At 45.1% G+C, this 22188-nt stretch overlaps 1 protein-coding gene across 1 annotated transcript in view; it reads right to left on the bottom strand.

Annotated features, from left to right (window-relative positions):
- The window catches only part of TRPM3 (transient receptor potential cation channel subfamily M member 3), a 550448-nt gene that overhangs the window by 92205 nt on the left and 436055 nt on the right, over nt 1–22188 (bottom strand). Inside the window, exon 21 of the mRNA XM_040419752.1 lies at nt 19207–19335. Coding sequence (XP_040275686.1) covers nt 19207–19335 — 129 coding nt within the window. The remainder of the gene's footprint in view (nt 1–19206; nt 19336–22188) is intronic.

Genomic DNA, 22188 nt, shown 5'->3' with positions numbered 1-22188 from the left:
ACAGAGAATGCTATAAATCACTGATAACACCTTCCTCATGTACAACTATCAGTGACTGACAGCTATCTATGTATACACACTTACACAGAGAATGCCATCAATCACTGATAACACCTCCCCCATGTACAACTATCAGTGACTGACAGCTATCTAAAAAAAAAAAAGTAAATAGTCACTTAGTTCCTCTGATGATAACAGCTCCCCACAGGAGCAGCAGCAGGCTGCTGCTGTGTAGGAGGAGCAAAGGTCGATTTCCGGTATGCCCCACTCCTCCTCCACAGTCCAGCAGCTTGATGTGTGACAGTACACTGTGCTGCTGCTGGGGAGCGCTGGCAGCTGAGCCGAATGGTGAAGCAGGAAGCGGACAGCTACCTGCTTCACCATTACAATCAGCTGAGAGCGAGACATACCGCAGCCGTTTCGGGACCACGGGACAGCCACTGAAATCCAGGATTTCTCGCCAGATACGAGACGATTGGGAGGTATGCATATCATTGGTGGACAGTTACATTAAATAATTTTTATAGTTTCAAATAAATGTATTAGTTTGTAAATTTGTGATGGCACTAAAGGTATGACCAGGTATAGATCATAAAAGGAGAGTAATTGTTAGGGCTTATGCAGCTGAACATAAGGGCCCTGTGCCCATATTGCGGACTATAAACGGCCAGTTCGGAATATACTGGCATTGGCTGTGTGCACTCCGTGGTGCAGATCGCGGACCCATTCAAGTCAATGGATCTGCACCAGGAGTGCACACAGCCAGTGCCCGTGCATTGTGGACCACTATTTGAGCCCTTAACCCCTTCAACCCATTCCATTGTCTGAGAGTCATAGTTTTTTTTAATTTTTTGGGCGATTGTCTTAGGTAGGATCTCATTTTTTGCGGGATGAGGTGATGGTGTAATTGGTACTATTCTGGGGGGCATACATATTTTTGATCGCTTGGTGTTGCAATTTTTGTGATGTAAGGTGACAAAAAAAATGGCTTTTTTTGGCACTGTTTTTATTTTATATTTTTTACGGTGTTCACCTTAGGGCAGGGGTGGCCAACCCGCGGCTCTCGAGCCACAATCGGCTCTTTGCCGCTTCAAGTGCGGCTCTAGTGGTGGAGATGGGAAGCAGCTGCACAGCCTAATAGAGAACATGGCAGGCGCCACTCTCAGTGCACACCATGTTCTCTTCACTAGCACAGTGGAGAAGGAGGGAGTCCCTCCCTCCGTCTCCACTGTGACGTGACTGCCGCTGCCACCAATTGGGAGATAGCAGGGAGGAGAAGGGAAGCGGCTGTGGCCACTGCACCACCAATGAATGTAATTAACACATTAATTCAAGTATAGGAGGCAGCGGGTGCCGGTGGAGGTATCACATACCCAGAACCCAGCCTCAATAACAGGGCACCTGAGGGGTTAATTGTTGCGGTTCGGCAGATCGCATGCCCTGTTATTGAGGCCGGGTATGTGAAACCGCCGCCGGCACCTTCTGCCTCCTATACTTGAATTAATGTGTTAATTACATTCATTGGTGGCGCAGTGTGCTCCCCTCCCCAGTATTATAAATTCTAACCATTGGTGGCGCAGTGCCCCCCCCCAAGTATTAGTATCATTGGTGGAAGTGGCCACAGGCTGCTGAAGCCCTGGCTGCCATGGTAATCTCCCTGCTGCTGTGTATACTATGCACAGGGCAGCAGGGACAGTGTGAAGTCCTATTCACCCTATTAGAGCTCTATAAGGGTGAATAGGACAAGGGTTCTAGCCCTTAAGGGGGAGCTAATAGTAAATAAAAAGCAAAAAAACAAACAAACACCAAAAAAAGTTTAAATCGCTCCCTTTCCCAATTTTACATTATTTTGATATCGTGACAACCTTAGTAGGTGGGGACGCGCAATATGACCTAATGCTGTGCGCATCAGGTCACAGTGGAGACCGTGTCAGACCTGCAGAGTAGCAGGTGCCTGATCAGGAGCCCGATGCCCAATCAGGAAAGGTAGGCGATTTCTTTAAATTGTAGTACTGGGCATGGGGGGGATCTTATTTGAGCAATGGGGGTCTGATCTGAGCATGGGTGTCTGGTCTGAGCATGGGGGGTCTAATCTATGTACAGGGGGGTCATATTTCAGCACAGGGGGGTCTGATCTGAGCACGGGGGTCTGGTCTGAGCACGGGGGGTCTGATCTGAGCACAGGGGGGTCTAATCTGAGCACAGGGGGGTCTGTTCTGAGCACGGGAGGTCTGATGTGAGCACGGGGGGGGTCTGATCTGAGCATGGGGGGGTCTGGTCTGAGCACGGGGGGGTCTGATCTGAGCACGGGGGTCTGATCTGAGCACGGAAGGGTCTGATCTGAGCACAGGTGGGGGTCTGATTTAAGCACAGGTGGGGGTCTGATCTAAGCATGGGGGGTCTGACACTGGGAGTTTGATTTGTGTTGTCTGATCTGAACATTGGGGGTCTTATTTTGGGGATCTGATTTGGAGTTCTGATGAGGATTGGGGATCTTATCTTAGGTCTTAGGTCGGATGAGCATTGGGGGTCTGATGAACAATCATTTTTTTCCTTTCTTCTCTGCTAATGAAAAATAAGAAAAAAAACTCAGATCAGATGAAAAATATTTTTTTTTCTTATTTTTCTCAGCTAAAACCTAGGTGCATCTTATAGGGCGAAAAATACGGTGACTTGTGTGTAAATGTATAGCTTGTGGCTCCTCTGGTAGTTATACTTTTTTTTTTCTGGCTCTTTGTGTCTGTAAGGTTGGCCACCCCTGATCTAAACCCTTATGCACACAATCATATCCATTTTGCGATCCACAATTTTGGCAATCCCATTGAGTTCTATGGATTTGAGGTCCTCATTTTGAAGACCAGAATAGAACATGTTCTGTCTTTACTGGAACTGACATATGGATGTAAAAAACACACTGATAACGTACATGTGCTTTCCACATCCGTATGTCAGTTCTGCGAAAGATAGAACATGTCCTATTCTGGTCCTCATTATGCAGATCTAAAACCCATAGAACTTAATAGGACTGCAAAAAAATGTGAATCGCACATGGACAGTAACCTTATTTAGTGGATCCGTGACTTGCAGACCGCAAAACAGATACGGTTCTGTGCACGAGCCCTATCACTTATACTCAGCACCAATAACAGTGACATCCACACAGTGACATCCTCGGTGCCCCCATACAAGTGACATCCACAGTGCCCCCATAACAGTGACGTCCACAGTGCCCCCATAACAGTGACATCCACAGCGCCCCCATAACAGTGACATCCACAGTGCCCCCATAACAGTGACATCCACAGTGCCCCATAACAGTGACATCCACAGCGCCCCATAACAGTGACATCCACAGTACCCCCATAACAGTGACATCCACAGTGTCACTACTATGCCATGCAGTGCCCCCAGTGCCCCTGTTTGCCATCAATTGCCCCTTTTGCGCCATCCATTGCCCCCCTTGTGGCATCCAGTTCCCCCATTGTGCCATCCATTGCACCCCTTGTGCCATCCAGTTCACCCATTGTGCCATGCAGTGCCCCCTTGTTTGCCATCCAGTGCCCCTGTTTGCCATCCAGTGTCCCCCTTGTGCCATCCAGTGTCCCCATTGTGCCATCCATTGCCCCCATTCTGCCATCCATTGCCCCCTTGTTCCATCCAGTTACCCCATTGTGCCATCCATTGCCCCCTTGTGCCATCCAGTGCCCCCCTTGTGGCATCCAGTGCCCTCATTGTGCCATGCAATGCCCCCTTCTTTGCCATCCAGTGCCCCTGTTTGCCATCCAGTGCCTCCTTGGGTCTTCCAGTGCCCCACTTGTGCCATCAATTGACCCCCTTTTTCCATCCAGTTACCCTATTGTGCCAACCATTGCCACCTTGTGCCATCCATTGCCCCCATGTGCCATCCATTGCCCCCATTGTGCCATTCATTACCCCCTTGGGCCATCCAGTGCCTTCTGTTTGCCATCCAGTACCCCCTTGTGCCATCCAGTGCACCCTTGTTTGCCATCCAGTGCCCCCTGTTTGCCATCCAAAGTGCCCCATGTGACATGCACAGCATAGCGATCAGCCTTTGTGGCTGATCGCTATGCTGTCACTCCTGCACAGCGCTTACATCGCGCTGTGCAGGAGTCAGTACAGGCTTCACATAGAAGCCTGTACAATACAGAGAGCGACCGGTGGTCCTGCATATGCGTATTCAGCCTAGTGCGCTGTGAAGACGGCCGCCCGGTGCTTTCTCCAGCAGAAGACAGGAAGATAAGAAGACAGACAATTTTTTTTACTATATGGAGTAACATAATCAACTCATGTGGTATGGTCTACTATATAGGATCCTATGGATGACATATGCTGACTTCTGTGTTAGGAAATACTCCTGACATACTGTATGTTTGATTGAAGGTTTTAGCACAGTGTGAACAGGGCCTTACTGGCACTGCTTATCTACCAGGGAAACAGAGTATCCAATTACTTAAAGCGGACCTGTCACCTCCCCCGACATGTCTTAGTATCTACTTCAATTTCCCATATAATAACAATTTTGTAGCATCTTTACTTTTAACTGTAGGTTGCTCCACTCCTCAGTTATCGCTGCTAGAAGAATCTGCGACTGAGTGTTACCACTGGGGGAGGAGAGTCCCTGCACAGTCTGACACTGACATCCCTGATTGAACATTGTCACCCCCCTCCACCCAAACTGGTAACATTCAGTTGCAGATTCATCAATAAACTTCTAGTAGCAATAACTGAGGAACAGTAAATAGATGCTCCAATTGTTTTTGCATGGGGAATAAGATGGTTCAGTAAAACTGACAAGTTCTCTATAAATTCCAGCCTGTCTGACCCTTGTTTTATCTGTCAGGAGACTTCAGGTGATAAAGAATTATTGGTGGATTCCATTAATATGGACAGGATCAGTAAAAATGCTTGATGTATATGTCCATTTTACTATCTGACAGCTTTCAGAACAAAGAAGCCGGCTAAGATTAGTGCAGAGAATTTATCTAGAATGGGGTGGGCCCTTACATTTGCTTTAGTTTAGGGCCTAGTTGTACACTTTCTGTCTCGTGATTTTTAGATGTCAAACTAAACAAATAATTTTTTTCAAGTTGTAAATCTGGATTGTAGTTAGTTTCTGGCTTCCCATATTTCTGTCAGTGAGAATAATACTTGTGCATACATTAATCTCTCATAAGCGGCTTCTCATTGATGCTAAAACATACTTTTTACAGCAGGATTGTCACTGCAGGCTCTCCTATCAATCAGTGCAGAAGCTGAACATATACAGGTGTGACACTGCTGCTGGTCGGCCCATTACATGCACACAGGCTTGGACTGGCCCAAAGGGGAACAGGTGAATCCACTGGTGGCTCCTGACAAAGGTGGACCACAACACAACATCTCAACAGCCTATATCCATATAAAAGCCGGGTAGATTATTTAACAAACTACCATATACCCAACAGGGAAATTTCCCGGTGGGCTGATGCTCAGAGGACCACCCAAGCCCTCCTCATGGCCACTGGCCAAGTACATAAAGATCTGATGCTCTCAGCATTAATTAATGCTAGAAGCATCAGGTACTTATGCCAGAGTGGCATTACCACCTTTGCACCTCGCTACTGTCTTTATTGGTTAACCTCATGTCATCATATGTATTTATTCAAGGTCCAAACACTGTGTATTTCCTATTTTGAAACTGTTATGTTATGTAATTTACCTGGTTCACCAGTAGGTGGCAGCAAGAATGGCAGAGAATGGAACCCTTCTTTCCATTCTAACTCTGCCTCTAAGGAGGGGAGCGGACTAGTTAGTTAGAGGTCAGTCTAGTACACCCCCAGCTAGGGGAAGGGTGTGCAGCAGATGCACGTCCCTGCTGGACGTGTCCCAGCCAAGCAAAGGAATGCCAGCTAGAGCACCTTCAGCTCTGCTGGACATAGAGGCCACAGCTTGAAGACTCAGAAGCCAGGAGGAGTTTTCCCTGGACAAATCTAGAGACAAACCAGACTACAAGGTGAAGTACAGCATAAAGAAGTTATGTCCTACTTTTCGGAGGCACCACAGCAGTGTATGCCGAAAGGTGGCCGGAATACTTTATGTTGGCATCATTTTGTAAATGTCATTTTATTTTTTTAGGATGTTAAAAGGCTCAGAATTTTAGATTCAATTCTTAAAATTTTTTGAAAATTTCCAAAACCCACTTTTTAAGGACCAGTTCAGGTCTGAAGTCACTTTGAGGGGCTCTCATAGTAGAAACCACCCATAAATGACCCTATTCTATAAACTTTACCCCTCAAGTTACTCAATACTGATTTTACAAACTTTGCTAACCCTTTAGATGTTCCACAAGAATTAAAGGAAAATGGAGACAAAAATGGCTGTTTTGGTACCGTTTAGATTTTTTACAACGTTCATCTGACAGGTAGGATCATGTGTTATTTTTATAGAGCAGGCTGTTACGGACGCGATGATATCAAATATGTCTACTTTGTTTCAGTTTTACATAATAAAGCCTTTTTGAAAAAAAATTATGTTTTTGTGTCTCCATTTTCTGAATGCCATAATTTTTTTATTTTTCTGCCAATCGTCTTGTGCAGGAGCTCATTTTTTGCAGGAAGAGTTGACGTTTTTATTGGTACCATTTTTGGGCACATATGATTTTTTGATCATTCATTATTACACTTTATGGTGCAAGGTGACCAATAAATTGGTTGTTTTGGCACAGTTTTGATTTATTTATTTTTACAGCGTTCACCTGAGGGGTTAGGTCCCGTAATATTTTTATAGAGCAGGTAGTTATGGATGTGGCAATACCTAATATGTATACTTTTTCTTATTTAGTTAAGTTTTACACAATAGTAGCATTTGTGAAACAAAAAAATGATGTTTTAGTGTCTCCATAGTCTGAGAGCCATAGCTTTTTTTTTTTTGGACCGATTGTCTTAGGTACGGTCTCAGTTTTTTTGCGGGATGAGGTGATGATATGATTGGTACTGTTTTGGGGGGCATACTCCTTTTTGATCGCTTGGTGCTGCACTTTTTGTGATGTTAGGTGACAAAAAATTGCTTTTGCGGCGATACCTAATATGTCTACTTTTTTTTATTTATTTCACTTTAACACAATAATAGCATTTATAAAATTAAAAAAATCATATTTTAGTGTCTCCATAGTCTGAGAGTCATAGTTTATTTTTTATCTTTTGGGCGATTGTCTAGGGTATTATTTTTTGAGGGATGAGGTGACGTTTTGATTTGTACTATTTTGGGGGGTGGGGGATACGCCTTTTTGATCACTTGGTGTTGCAATTCTCGTGATGTAAGGTGACAAAAAATAGCTTTTTTTGGTACTGTTTTTATTTTTATCTTTTTACGGTGTTCACCTGAGGGGTTAGGTCATGTGAATTTTTTTTTAGAGCTGGTTGTTATAAGCGGTAATACCTAATATGCATACTTTTTTTTATTTATTTCACTTGATGTTTTAGTGTCTCCATATTGTGAGAGCTATAGTTTTTTTCATTTTTTGGGCGATTGTCTTATGTAGGGTCTCATTTATTGCGGGATGAGGTGGCGTTTTTATTGGTTATTTTGGGGGGGGGGGTATATGTCTTTTTTATCGCTTTGTGTCGCACTTTTTGTGATGTAAGGTGACACAGTTTTTATTTTTTCTCTACTGTGTATCAGATGGGGTGGATCATGTCATATATTTATAGAGCCGGTCATTGCGGACGTGGCGATAACTAATATGTGTGTTTTTTCTATTTTTTTTTCTATTTCTTATTATAAAATCAGGGGAAAGGAGCGGTTTTTTCTTTTTTTACTTGAAACTTTATTTTTTATTATTAAAAACACTTTTTCGAGGTTTTTTAAACTTTATTTCTGTCCCATCCTGGGACTTCAACTTTTCGGGGGTCTGATCCCCTCTGCAATGCATTACAATACATCTATATTGTAATGCATTGCCTGTTAGTGTATTACACTGAGTAATACACTAACAGGTTGCCTAGGAGACCCAGCCTGGGGCTGGATCTCCTCGGCCCCGGTAGAAGGCAGGTCCCGATGCCTTGCAAGGCATTGGGCAGCCTCTGCAAGGCATCGGGCTGCCTTCTCATCCATTGGGTCCCTGCCACAGCAGCGCGGGGACCCGATGGGCTCCCTCACCCACCGCAAATACTTTCTTTGCCGCGGTCAGCGCTGACCGTGACATAGAAGGGGTTAATCCACCGGAATCGGCTTTTACAGCGATGCCGGCGGATACAGTAGGGACCCGGCAGTAGGGGCCCGGCAGTCCCTGATAGTGCCCGCCCGATCAACATGACGTAATAGTACATCAAAATGCGGCAAGTCACCTGGCACCATGACGTACTATTACATCATGTGTCGGGAAGAGGTTAAGTTCCCAGTCCGCCCCTGTAAGCAGGGTATTATTATAGACACTGACTAAGCTGACTTCTAGGTACAGAGGGAGGCCAACCTGTATCCTCTTTCCCCTGGGCCCCGCCTTCTTGAAGTTGTTGCATGGACCCCCACAATCTATCATTTTGAGCACCTTATTGCTGTCTGCTGCTACATGAGCAGGTTGTATTTTCATGCAGCTGTATAGTGGGCCCCTAAAATGAATTTTTCTGGTGGGCCCTGTAGATGCACTGCAACCAAGACCAGATCATTGGTGCTGGGATTTTGATACTGATGATCTATCCTCAGAATAGGTCATCAGTGTCTGATCGGTGGGGGTCTAACACCCGGGACCCCCGCCGATTAGCTGTTTGAGAAAGCACTGGCGCTCCTGTGAGTGCAGCGGCCTTCTTGCAGCTCACCAAGAACAGCACCTTACATTGTTAAAACGGCTGTGCTTGGTATTGCTCTCAGCGCCGTTCACTTCAATGGGGCTGAGTTTCTCTTAAGCCACTTGACTGATGAATGTGTTGTAACTGTCCTAGGAGAAGCTGTGAGAAGGCCTCAGCGTTCACTGGAACACCAGTGCCTTCTCAAACAGCCGATAAATGGAGTTCCCGGGTGCCGGTAGTTGGACCCCCACTGATCAGATACTGATGACCTATCCTGAGAATAGGTCATCAGTATAAAAATCCCGGAAAACCCCTTTAACTGCAATGGTATAAAATACCAATTATACTGCCACTGCACTCTGGAGCAGTGGAAATGCATTCTCTAGGTCAATGAACAGATGCATTTTTGGTATTACAGATTCCATAGCCCCTGCCCACTGTGTGCTGCCAACCGTAAGGTTGGTAGATAAAGAATAGTGACCTGGGGCTGAATTCTATGGTGTTGCTGGTGAAGATATGATATGTAGAGATGAGCGAATCACAGAAAATTCAATTTGGGTTCATTTCTTTTTTTTTTTTTTTTGGTACCAGTTTTATTGGTACTATTTTGGGGTACATATGATTTTTAATTGTTCTATATTAAGTTTTTTGTGAGGCAAGGTAACTGACTTTGGCACAGTTTTTTTTTTTTTTTACAAGATTCATCTGACAGGGTAGATCATGTGCTATTTTTATAGAGCAGGTTGTTACGGACGCAATGATATCAAATATGTCTACTTTCTTTGTTTCTTTCAGTTTTACATCATAAAGCATTTTTGAAAAATAAATTATGTTTTGTGTTTCCATTTTCTGAACGCCATATGTTTTTATTTTTCTGCCGATCGTCTTGTGCTGGGGCTCGTTTTTTGCAGACAGAGTTGAGGTTTTTATTGGTACCATTTTTGGGTACATAGGATTTTTTGATCATTCATTATTACACTTTATGGTGCAAGGTGTTTTGGAACAGTTTTTATTTATTTATTTTTACAGCGTTTATCTGAGGAGTTAAGTCATGTAACAGTTTTATAGAGCAGATCGTTATGGACGTGGCAATACCTAATATGTATTCTTTTTCTTATTTATTTAAGTTTTACACAATAATAGCCTTTCTGAAACCAAAAAAAGATGTTTTAGTGTCTCCATAGTCTGAGAGCCATAGCTTTTTTATTTTTTGGGTGATTGTCTTAAAAAGGGTATAATTTGGGTTCATTTCTGCAGAATCAGTTGACTGATTCGAATTGTGTCTGAATGGATTTTACCAGAAAGGGCTCCAGTAGGCCTGGAAATTTGTGTATGATACTTTGAGGTCATCTAGGACTATTTTTGTAATATTATTAATTTGTGAATGGCTGTGACTTATATTCTGGCCGCAGGCTATATAATTAGGCTGGTCTGAACACTGCACTACAATAGAGTGTATATATGTCCACAGAGACTTCACTCATGTAGAGACAGTGCGACCAACTGTACCTAGCATCATGCGACCTATGAACTAGGTGGTACTACCACACCTGCATATACAAATAATAGGGTCACTTGCTACAAACACACTAGTGTCCATCTACACTGTTTACCGTGCTCTTATTTCTGGCTTGCAATGTATTAGCAACTACCAGCTAGCAAGCCAGACTTCTAGCCCAGTCCCTCAACTGCACAGAGGATTTATTTATTACCCTTCTCTGTGCTTTTTTGAGACTGGTTGCCTGATGGTCACAGACTGTGACATATAGGCTTTTGGCCCCCTTTTAAACGGACTTTAAATAAAGTTTTTATTTTTTATTTTTAAATGATGAGTTCATCAGGCTGTGAATTCATCTGTTTTTAACACAGGACTGGTCCATTCAAGTTCAATGAGTCAGCACACAGACGGCATCCGAATGCAGTCCGCTTGTCACTAATGGTTGCAGTTTTTCTTCAGGTGTATGAAAAGTGCTAGATAGATACAATCCGGATGGTAAAAACGGAAACACTGAATGCAGTCGCAGACAAAACAGATCCAACTTGCATACAAAATCCATTTTTCATTGACATCTTCATTACGCCCATATGGATATGATATTTGATTGTGAACATATTCTGGCCATGAAGCTTCTTTATTGGCAAAGCGTCTACAGAATCATTTGTGATATTTTGGAGCCCCCTAGTGGTCAGTCTGAAAACTGTCAGTTTCCAGGTTGATTTCAAACAATGATAAAGGCAAAGCAAAACTGGATTTGCTCATTTACTATGCAGAATTCATATAAAATATCCACTTAGCGATTCAAACAAAATTAGGTTTGAACAATGCAGCATTAAACAATACAATAAAACACTTTTGTTTAAAGGGTTTATAAGTGTCTATAGAATAGGACAGTTTCGGCAAACCTATGGCATGGGTGCCAGAGGCGGCACTCAGAGCCCTTTCTTTGGGCACCCACGCCCTGAAAAAAGTCTATGTTGTACCAATATGCCTTAAACTTTTCCTGCCATTCATCAGCGCAGGGCGCACTATGAACGACACAGGCAGTGCACTCACTGTAGGCAGGCTATTATAGATAAATGATAAAGTACATGGAAGATATACTATACTGGTATTCAGGGTAAATTGCCGTGTTGACACTTTGCCATAATTAAGTTTGTTTTGGGTTGCAGTTTGGGCACTCGGTCTCTAAAAGGTTCACCAGCACTGGAATTGGGGAAAGGGTTTGATCAGCTACAGGTTCTTGTAATGGGACAACCTTTTCAACCTAGTCACACACTAAGGGCTCATGCCCACGAACGTAAGGGCTCCGCGATCCGCACTGCATGCGCTACTTTTTTTGCGATGCGGAGGCACGTACAGTAGACCCATGGAAGCACTCCGTAGTGCTTCCGTGGGGTTCAGATCCATGCCTCCACTCCGCATCTCCCGGATTGCTGACCCATTGAAGAGAATGGGTCCGCGATTCGTGATGCGGGATGCACATTGCTGGTGCCCATGTATTGTGGACCCACCATATGCGGGCCGCAATATGGCCACGGCCGAGCAACGGTCGTGTGCATGAGCTCTAAAGCTGATGTCATTGATTGCAAAGATGATTTTTTTTTTCCAGTAATGTAGATAGGTGAGTAAATAATGTAGATTCACTGTCTTACAGATTAATAGTAGATGCCAAAGAAGTATGTCGAACATCAGGCCTGCATTGTTAGACTTCATTGCCAGTAAGTCAAATACAAAAAAAATGTTCATCACAATAAATACAATATGTTGTCAGAACAGTGAAATGACCATCAGAATTGATGAATATACTTTTCTGAGGTTCTTTATTAAAGCTGCTATATAAAATCTTGAGATATTTGAGATAAATGGACATCAGAGACTCTGAGCTTGTGACTGCAGGACTCTGTTCATGTATTTTGTGAAACCCTTGATTGAAACCATAATAAGGTGGATAAAATATAGCTTTACATTTGTAGTACTCTCCCAATGGCACCTGCTGTTAGTCATTCTCTGCTGCACAAAGGATGGGGCTGGAGGGTTTAATTAAGGAACCCATAATTCACAGTCAACTATTAGGCTGGGTTCACCTATCACTTAAATATAACACTGTCTAAAGCCCCATTCACAGGTCAGTGTTCTACGGACGTGTGCTGTACTTGTTCTCCACGGACAGCACACGTCCCCATTAATTTTAATGTTTGTGTTCTCACATCAGTTTTTTTTACTACGGTCCGTGTTTTTAGCACGGATGCATGCTCTATTTTGTTCGTGTTCACAGATCCATCACGGCCATTATAATCTATGAGCCCATAAAAACCACAGATGGAACACGGATGCTATCTGTGTTTCACGGATCATTAGGAAGAGATGCTTTGAAAATTATTTTTCAGCTGCACAGTTTCCGTGAAACATAGATGACACATGGACAGCAAAATACTGATACATGGACCACACATACAGATTCTTCATGGGCATCTTCATTTCTCCGCATCCAGCATTGCCGGATCCTACAATTTATAGCCAGATCCCCATTGACTATAATGCAGTGATCCAGCTGCTTTCCAGCATAAATGCCAGGTATTGGTTGGACCAAAACCGTTGCATGCAACATTGGCATAGAAATCTATACCGAAATCCATGATGAAAAATGCATGCGTTATATATGGATTCTGGTGTGGAATTATCCATAGATTTCACCCTGTGGATTAAATCCACCTTTAAATTCAGCAGCAGGTTAGGGTACATTGCCGATTTGTAAATTGGCTACATGTCTAGAATCCGCTGCAAAATTATTAGTTTTTTTTTAAATGTAAGTGAATGTACATTATATATTGTATTATACTTTGTTGCAGCTTTGCGGCTTGGATTTTGCAACCAAAATTCTGCAACAAAAACTCTATGGCCCTGATTTATTAAGGTCAGTGTGTGCTCATGACCTTCATAAGCCCTGCACTGTTGGAGGAGGCATTTAATTTATGACAAGGATAAGGCCTCGTCATAAATGACATGCTGTAACGGATCTCCTGGCACCCCGACTGGGTACCTCCGTTGATGGCTGCTCCTAGTGCTTCCCGAGGGCTCCAAGCACTCCACTTGACACCGTAAGGACTGCAGACCCCACGAACCGCCGCAGCTTGGTTGGGGTCTCGTCGTTTCCTACCCACCCTGGACCTACGACAAGGCTCCAAGCTCCAGTGGGTTAACCTCTCTTGCTTCAGAGAGTGATGTAGGAACAAGCTCTTAAAAGAGCTCAGTGATTATAGCCATGGGAGTATACAGCGTATAGCAATCCCCAATGTAGATACAGCCTCCCCCCCCCACACATGAGACGAGGCTCTATGTTAAGGGTAAAACAGAACCTCTTTAATGGGGCTACATGTCAGCCTTTTATGCAGGTCTTCCAGCAAGGTACACTCCCCCTGGGGACCTCGTGGAAGACTGCGACAGTTTATACATTAGCCAATTACATGCATTTACAGTATTGAAACATTCTCAGCAACCACCCCCCTCTGTCTGTGACGCAATCAACAAAATACAATGGGCATTGTCTGTGACACAATCAACAAAATACAATGGACATTGCCTGTGATACAATTACCAAACACAATTAACAAAACACAATAGGCCCTGCCTGTGATGCAATTACCAAACATAATGGGCTAACTTAATCACTCACAGGCAGAAAACACAAATTTTTCCCAAAACACAGAAAACACCTCAAAACCCCACATATCCCCATAATTTATACATCCATGGATAGCTCTGATCTGGGCGAACAACATCTCAAAAAATCACCCAGATACGAGCAGGGGTTCCCGAATTCCATGGAAGTCATATTTGACCGACCGCAAGCATTGCTTTCCTGCCCAAAACAGTTCCACAGATTTAGGCTGTGCAGCTGGTCTATCCTTCAAAGTTAGTATATGGGCCATAATCCTGAGGCAAGAGGCTGGCAAACAGGCCCCTCCAAAACCCAGTGGCGAGGTTTTTTGGCCACACATCTCCCCCTCCCAGGGAAGACTAACCAGATACCTGACCTCACGCAGGTCGGTACCTGAGTTAGTCTGGCAGCCCACGCACAACCAAATACTGGACCTGTTGAATTGAGTAGCCTGTCTCTGTCCAGTGAGTCCACCAAGGTTGTGTTGGTAACTGGTACTCCCGGTCTCTGTGTCGCTCTCTGGCTGGAATTGGAGGTTGCTTTGTGGGCAGGGATCAGCGGTACTCTGCCCAGATGCCAGCTCTTTCACTGGGGTAGCCTGTGGGGAGTCAGGCTCTGGACAAGAGGATAGGGGATGGCAGAGGCCGACTGTGCTCAGCCCAGATGCCAGCTCTTCCAATGGGGTAGCCTGTGGGGAGTCAGGCTCTGGACAAGAGAATAGGGGAGGGCAGAGGCCGACAGCGCTCTGCCCAGATGCCAGCTCCTCCACTGGGGTAGCCTGTGGGGAGTCAGGCCCTGGACAAAAGGATAGGGGAGGGCAGAGGCCAACTGCGCTCTGTCCAGATGCCAGCTCTTCCGCCGGGAAGGGGTCAGGGAATCCTACCCCCAGGACCTTGTTGCGGATTGGCCATGGAGAGGAGGGTTCGCTTACCTCCTCCTCCTGGCATTCCTGCGGGGTTGGTTGGGGATCTGTACCGGCCGTCCAGCATACCTGTAGGTCAGGTGCAGAGACCGCGGTCCCATCTGCACCATTGGAGTTAGGGGTGATGTCCCCCTGTGGTTGGGGAGAGAGACCGGTTGTCTCCTCTCCCTGTAAGATACACTGCCGCTGGGGAATGGAGACGATGCTCTCCTCTCCCTGCAAAACATACTGCTGCTGGGAAGCAGGACCGACTGTCCCTACTCCCTGAAACTCTGTCTGCCGTTGGGGATCTGGGCTGACCGCCCAGCATCCCTGTAGGGCCGATGGAGAGACCTCAGTCCCATCTCTACCTGCCATATGGGTTTCCCCCCCAGTGCCAGTCTATGAGGTCGCCTACCTCCACAGCTGGTACTGAAGCAGGGGATACTTCAGTCGAGTCTTCCCAGCTGTAGGGTGGTAGGTCTGGGACTGCCACCCAGCTCTCCGGCAGTGTATATTGGGGCCAAATTGAGCTGAGGAAGTATTGGTAATCCTGCTCCAGCTCCCACTCCATTGTCACTAGAGATGCCAGGTCTTGTCTCACCTCTCTCACTGTAGCCCAATCATGCATACCCTCCCTGTAGTCATAGATATCCCAGAACCGGGACTCTCCAGCATCTCCAAACTCTGGTTCTGCAAAGGCCTCAAACAACAGGCCAGAGCCATTATAATCCTCACCCTCAGGTCTGTCGTGCTCAGCCATCCAGGGGGAGTGCCGAATCAAGTACCACCAGAGTGCCTGGTAGGCATCGTCTAGCCAAAGCTCCTTCCATACCAGGCTCTTGAGTTCTGTCGCCTACTCATCCAGGTGTTGCTCTCCCAGAAGGAGCATTCGCTGGGCCACTCACATCTGCAACCGCTGCCCTCACTGGGGAGACTCTCGCCCCACCGATGCTGCATGTCTTCCAGGGCCTCGTGCCAGATGCCTTTCCAGACTGCATCTCTCCAGTCCGGGTCATCCTCCTCCTCATAGTGGAACGCTGTGCGGGAACAAACTGGTTTCATACTGCTGTAGCCAGGGGCACTGTACAGGGACAAGCGTTGCCCTCAATTTTGTAAATCCCAAACGGTGTCTCTGAGCTGCTTCTCCTCTCACTAGGACGCCATCCCACTGCTTGCCACCAACGTAACGGATCTCCTGGCACCCCGACTGGGTACCTCCGTTGATGGATGCTCCTAGTGCTTCCTGAGGGCTCCAAGCACTCCACTTGACACCATAAGGACTGCAGACCCCACGAACCGTCGCAGCTTGGTTGGGGTCTCGTCGTCTCCTACCCACTCTGGACCTACGACAAGGCTCCAGTGGGTGAATCTCTCTTCCTTCAGAGAGCGATGTAGGAACAAGCTCTTAAAAGAGCTCAGTGATTATAGCCAGGGGAGTATACAGCATATAGTAATCCCCAGTGTAGATACAGCCTCCCCCCCCCAAACATGAGACGAGGCTCTATGTTGAGCCTAAAACAGGAACTCTTTAATGGGGCTACATGCAGGTCTTCCAGCAAGGTACACTCCCCCTGGGGACATTGTGGAAGACTGCGACAGTTTATACATTAGCCAATCACATGCATTTACAGTATTGAAACCTTCCTAGCAACCACCCCTCTCTGTCTGTGACTGTCACGGCCTTTGGTTTGCGCTGTGACACTGTTGCCACACTTGCGGTTGCCCGCGGCAACGTGTTGCTGTGAGAGCATGCGGTGGCAGTGTCTTGGCCTTCTGGGTGATTGCTGTGACATGGTTGCCACGCATGCTGTTGCCGGTGGTAACATGTGGTTTAGTATGCTTGTGTGTGCACTTCCCCTTTAAGTTGTAGCCTTCCCTTGTCTGGTGTTGGAAGGGTTAACTCCCTTCCTAGTGTTTTGTGAATACTGGGTTTATGTGTGTGTGGGTGTGGCTGCTTGGGCTATTTAGTCTCTGCTGGATGCTTGAAGCCCAGTGTTCCTCCAGCCTTGGTGTATGCTGGTGGTTCTCTGTTCCATCTGTCCAGTGAGGGCCACCCTTGTGGTCATCAATGTTATCACAGTATCTCCTTCCCTTCCTGTCCCTTTGTGTATGGAGTGGGTTTTGATCAGGGTGTTGGTATGTCTATTTTTGGTGTTACATGTCTGGTAGTGTTTGGTGTCCAGCATGTTGTTTAGACATTGCCCTGTTTCACATTTATTGCAGCTATGAGCGTCCTGGGTCCCTGTGTGGTTCGTGGTGTGTGCTGTGTCCTTTGATGTTGGTGTGGACACTAGCACTTATGCACGGGTTCCAGTCAGTGTGTCTGGTTTCACTTACCTGCCATCTCCATATGCTGTATGTGTTCCCCTCTGCTTGCAGCCTGGCCTTAGTTAGAGACTCCTGTTCCTCCATGTTGAGGTTGAACAGGTAGTCTCTCCCCTGCTCCTATGTGAGGGATTTCCAGGGCGACTCAGGATATTAGGTATCCCGTGTATGAGCCGTCCTACCATCAGGGTCCGCTCATACGGTGAGGAGTCAGGGATGCGGTAGGAGGTGACCTGCTCCCTTATCACTCCTTTTGGCCAGGCACAATAGGCTCTGCCTGTGATACAATTACCAAACATAATGGGCTAACTTAATCACTCACAGGCAGAAAACACAAATTTTTCCCAAAACACAGAAAACACCTCAAAACCCCACATATCCCCATAATTTATACATCCATGGATAGCTCTGATCTGGGCAAACAATATATCCAGAAATCACCCAGATCCGAGCAGGGGTTCCCGAATTCCATGGAAGTCATATTTGACCGACCTCAAGCATGGCTTTCCTGCCCAAAACAGTTCCACAGATTTAGGCTGTGCGGCCGGTCTACCTTCTCCTTCAAAGTTAGTATATGGGCCATAATCCTGAGGCAAGAGGCTGGCAAACAGGCCCCTCCAAAACCCAGTGGCGAGGTTATTTTCGCCACACATGTGTCCTCTGGCAGTCTTTGTGCGTTATGAAATTTACAGCAGCTCGAAGCATAGATTTCAGTCATACTTTACTCTCACTTTGTGGCGTAAATAATAATAGATTAGCTGAGGCCAATGGCCGCTTTTTTGAAGACTTGGCGGGGGCAGCGTAAAATGCAGATTGTGACTAGAAAAGCAAATGCATTGAAAAGGGGATTTTTTACTTTTCTACGACAAAAAGAGGAATAAAGGGAATGATAAATTTCCCACTATGGCCCAGGTTAAAAGATGGCGTAAGCTTAGACAGGCTGCCTAGACTTGCACCGGACACAACAGTGGCTATATGGTAAATCTGGTGCAAGGAAAGACAGTTTTCTCTGACCTTTTATCAACTATTGGTTGGCTTACTTTGAGACAGACTTTTAAGCCAGAATTGCGACAACATTTTGGGGCAAAAGGCACATCTTAGGCCCTGCCCATTTCCTGCTAAGCCCCACCCTATGTTCAGCATGTCGAGAAAAAGTTATAGATGAGCCAAATTACGCCATTTTGCACAACATTTTTGAACAGATTTATTTTGCCGCAAACACATTAGTAAATCTGGGCCTATGTGTGTACAAGGCCTTTTGGATAAATCATTACAAAATGAATGAATAAATGAATATACTTTGGGTCCAAACACATACAATTTTGGTACTTCAAACTGCTTAAAAGGTTATTCCGATCTGGATCTTTATGGCATATCAGGGGAGAACAGGCCTTATCTTGTGGCCACAGTGAGTGGAGAGATGGGTGAGCATGTGCAGATCTCAATTCACTTCTATGGGAGTTCCAAAAATAACTATAAATGCCCAGATGGAATAACCCTTTAAGATTTTGTTATAATACAGTATGTCAGTGAACTGAGGGGCACAGCAGTGAATGGAAGAGCACAACCCTTCTTCCCCTTGGGGTACTCCCTGGATTTTTATGGTCTCCTGCCTGGAGGTGACTGGGGAGCCCTTAATGTTCGGCGAACAGCAGGGTACAAGGTTGTAAAAGGACCCTTAAGCTACATATCAATCAATCACATTTACCAGGTCTCTTACTTCCATTTGCTATATTCTGGTAAAATCCTTTACTGCTGCAATAAAAAAACTTCTTTAGTCAGGTAAACCACAGCCATTAGATGATAAAGCCATGTCCCTTTGTAAATCTTTACATTTGTGCCAGCTGTCTAGATAATCATGTCCATATACTCTTGTTCAGTTAGCTTCTGCTGCCTAGTACTACTATGGCGTAATAGGCCATCCCTTCCTGTCCTTGGGGCTCCTGTGCAGCTGCATCTTCTGCATAGATGGTATGTCCACCCCTGCTCCATAGCTAGAAATTCAGAAAAGTCCTCTTTTAGCAGTGTACATTACCTCTCTCACTTTTTCTATTCCCAGGGTGAATATATATGAGATGACAATCCACTCCTGTGTTGAAGGCCACCGGTCCATTTTTACCAGAACAATATAGTTGAAGAGCATAAGGTAGCCCATGTAAGCAATCTGAATACACAAAAACACAACAGTATTAGATGTGATGTCATTCACACAAATTTCATGTGAAAATTATTTAGACAGTCCCCTGTACCTCCTCACTCCCATGACTATGATGAGAAAGAGTATGGATGGAGCTTTTTTGAAGCAGCCCAGGGAGGTCCGAGAGTGTGGCACGCAAAGCTCAATGCCAAATATTGTTTTGAAAATTCACACTCCGTTTTTCTCAGACAACACTGTTATTGTAGACCATGCCCCCTTTCGTGCCTCAGTGCCACCCCAGCAATGTGTGTTTATAGAGACCCAAGTAGCTTTACACAAGCTAAGAGCGCGGGCAATGATTGGGAACCAACATTCCTATGAATATGTATTCCCGATCATTGTCTTCTTGTTAACTGCACTTACATGCAACAATGATCGATAATGTATGGGGCTGAATAATTGTTACTACGGTTTGCAGGGCCGGATCAAGGTTGGTGGAGGCCCCTGGGCAAAACATCTGGTGGGGACTCCCCACATCTTTGCTTTTGATCAAAGGTAACAGTAGCTTATTTCTAAATCTCTAAATCTAAAAAACAGAAAATGTACATATTTTATTGACAGGCCATATACAACTTTTGTTCTGAGAAGGAAAATAAAGTCAGCTTTGATGAGTGTAGTGTCCAGGCCTGACAGTGGATCTTCTGCCCCAAACTCACAGCATAAGGGTATGGCCACATGGTCATATTCCTGCATGCTGTTCTGGAAGCCAAAACCAGGTGTAAATTTAGAAAAAGAGAAGTCGTATCTGTCCATTAAATTGTGTTTTGCGGTCCGTTTTTCACGGATCCGTTGTTCAGTTTTTTGTTTCCCTTGTGTTTCCGTTTCCGTTCAGTTTTTACGTTCCGTTTTTACGTATGGCATATACAATATACAGTAATTACATAGAAAAAATTGGGCTGGGCATAATATTTTAAATTTTTCAATAAATGGTTCCGCAAAAACAGACCCGTTTTTTTTGTGGACCCATTGACTTGAATGGAGCCACGGAACGTGATTTGCGGGCAATAATAAGACATGTTCTATCTTTCAACGGAAAAACGGAAATACGGAAATACAGAAACGGAATGCATATGGAGTACATTCCGTTTTTTTTGCGGACCCATTGAAATGAATGGTTCCATATACGGACCGTATACGGAACGCAAAAGACGGCCCGCAAAACGAAAAAAAAAAACGGTAGTGTGAAAGAGGCCTAAGGCTAGTTTCAAATTTTTAATCTGACAGGCTGCTCCGGCAGAGAAACAGCCTGCTGGAATCCACCATTTCTGGCATAGCTGGATAGGGTCGTGCACCGACAGATCCCCTTTGACTACATAAATTGCGACTTTCGGACTGACAAAGTCTTGCATGCACAACTTTTTGTCTGCATTTATGCCAGAAGGTGGCCTGCTTCCATTGAAGTCAAAGGAAATGCAGCAGTGCACAGCCCTATTCCAGATACAGTGATCTCTGGCAGGCTGTTCTTCTGCCGAAAACACCCTGTTGGATTTAAAAATGCAGATGTGAAAATAGCCTATTAGATGCTGTGTGTTCAGGTCAGTAGACCTGCTGTTGGGCTGAGACACTTGTAAGTAAAATGGATGCAGAAATGTGCCTGTAATGTGCTTGTTTGGAATTAATGATGTTTCCTATGTTACAAGCAGTTTTTACATTTGTGGTACTTTCTAAACAAAAATAGGCTCCAATTATATATTTTTTTTAAACTGGAACAATTGTGGGATACTGGTCACACATTAGGCTACGTTCACATCTCCGTCTAAGCAGAAAAACAGACTACCAGAACTACAGTTTCCGGTATTACCCAACCCCTGTTGTCTGTAATACAGCATTGTTTGTCCAGCAGAAAGCCAGCATTTATGCTGGAAACCCACTGGATCCCCGTTGCATCCCATTATAGTCAATGGGGATCCAGCAGCGTGCGGCAGTGTATAACTATGCCGGATATGGTAATTCATGTAGTCTGTTGCTCTGCCAGAACATACTACCAGAATGCCTGAATTGAGATGTTCAGTCCTGATCAAAAGTTTAAGACCACTTGAAAAATGGCAAAAAATCATATTTAGCATGACTGGATCTTAACAAGGTTCCAAGTAGAGCTTCAACATGCAACAAGAAGAAATGGGAGTGAGACAAAACATTTTTTGAGCATTCAATTTAATGAAAACAACGAATAAACTGAAACAGGCTGTTTTTCAGCTGATCAAAAGTTTAGGACCACACCTCCAAAAAAAAACGAAACCCCCCCAAAACAGAAATCCAACTTCCAAACATGAACTCAGTAATGAGTAGCTCTTCCGTTATTGTTTTTCACTTCCAAAATTCGTTTCGGCATGCTTGATGCAAGCGTTTCCATGAGGTGAGTGGGAACATTTCTCCAAGTGGTGAAGACGGCCGCACGAAGGCCATCTACTGTCTGGAACTGTTGTCCATTTTTGTAAACTTCCCTTGCCATACATCCCCAAAGGTTCTCAATTGGATTTAGATCAGGAGAACACGCAGGATGGGCCAAAAGAGTGATGTTATGCTCCTGGAAGAAGTCCCTTGTCCTGCGGGCATTGTGTACTGTAGCGTTGTCCTGTTAAAAAACCCAGTCGTTACCACACAGATGAGGGCCCTCAGTCATGAGGAATGCTCTCTGCAACATCTGGACATAGCCAGCGGTCGTTTTACGCCCCTGCACTTCCTGAAGCTCCATTGTTCCACTGAAGGAAAAAGCACCCCAGACCATTATGGCGCCCCCTCCACTGTGGCGTGTAGAAAACATCTCAGGTGGGCTCTGCTTGTCATGCCAGTAACGTTGGAAACCATCAGGACCATCAA

Source organism: Bufo bufo, chromosome 2 (genome assembly GCF_905171765.1).
Source record: "Bufo bufo chromosome 2, aBufBuf1.1, whole genome shotgun sequence".
NCBI lineage: Eukaryota > Metazoa > Chordata > Amphibia > Anura > Bufonidae > Bufo > Bufo bufo.
This window is presented reverse-complemented; position numbering and strand designations above follow the sequence as displayed.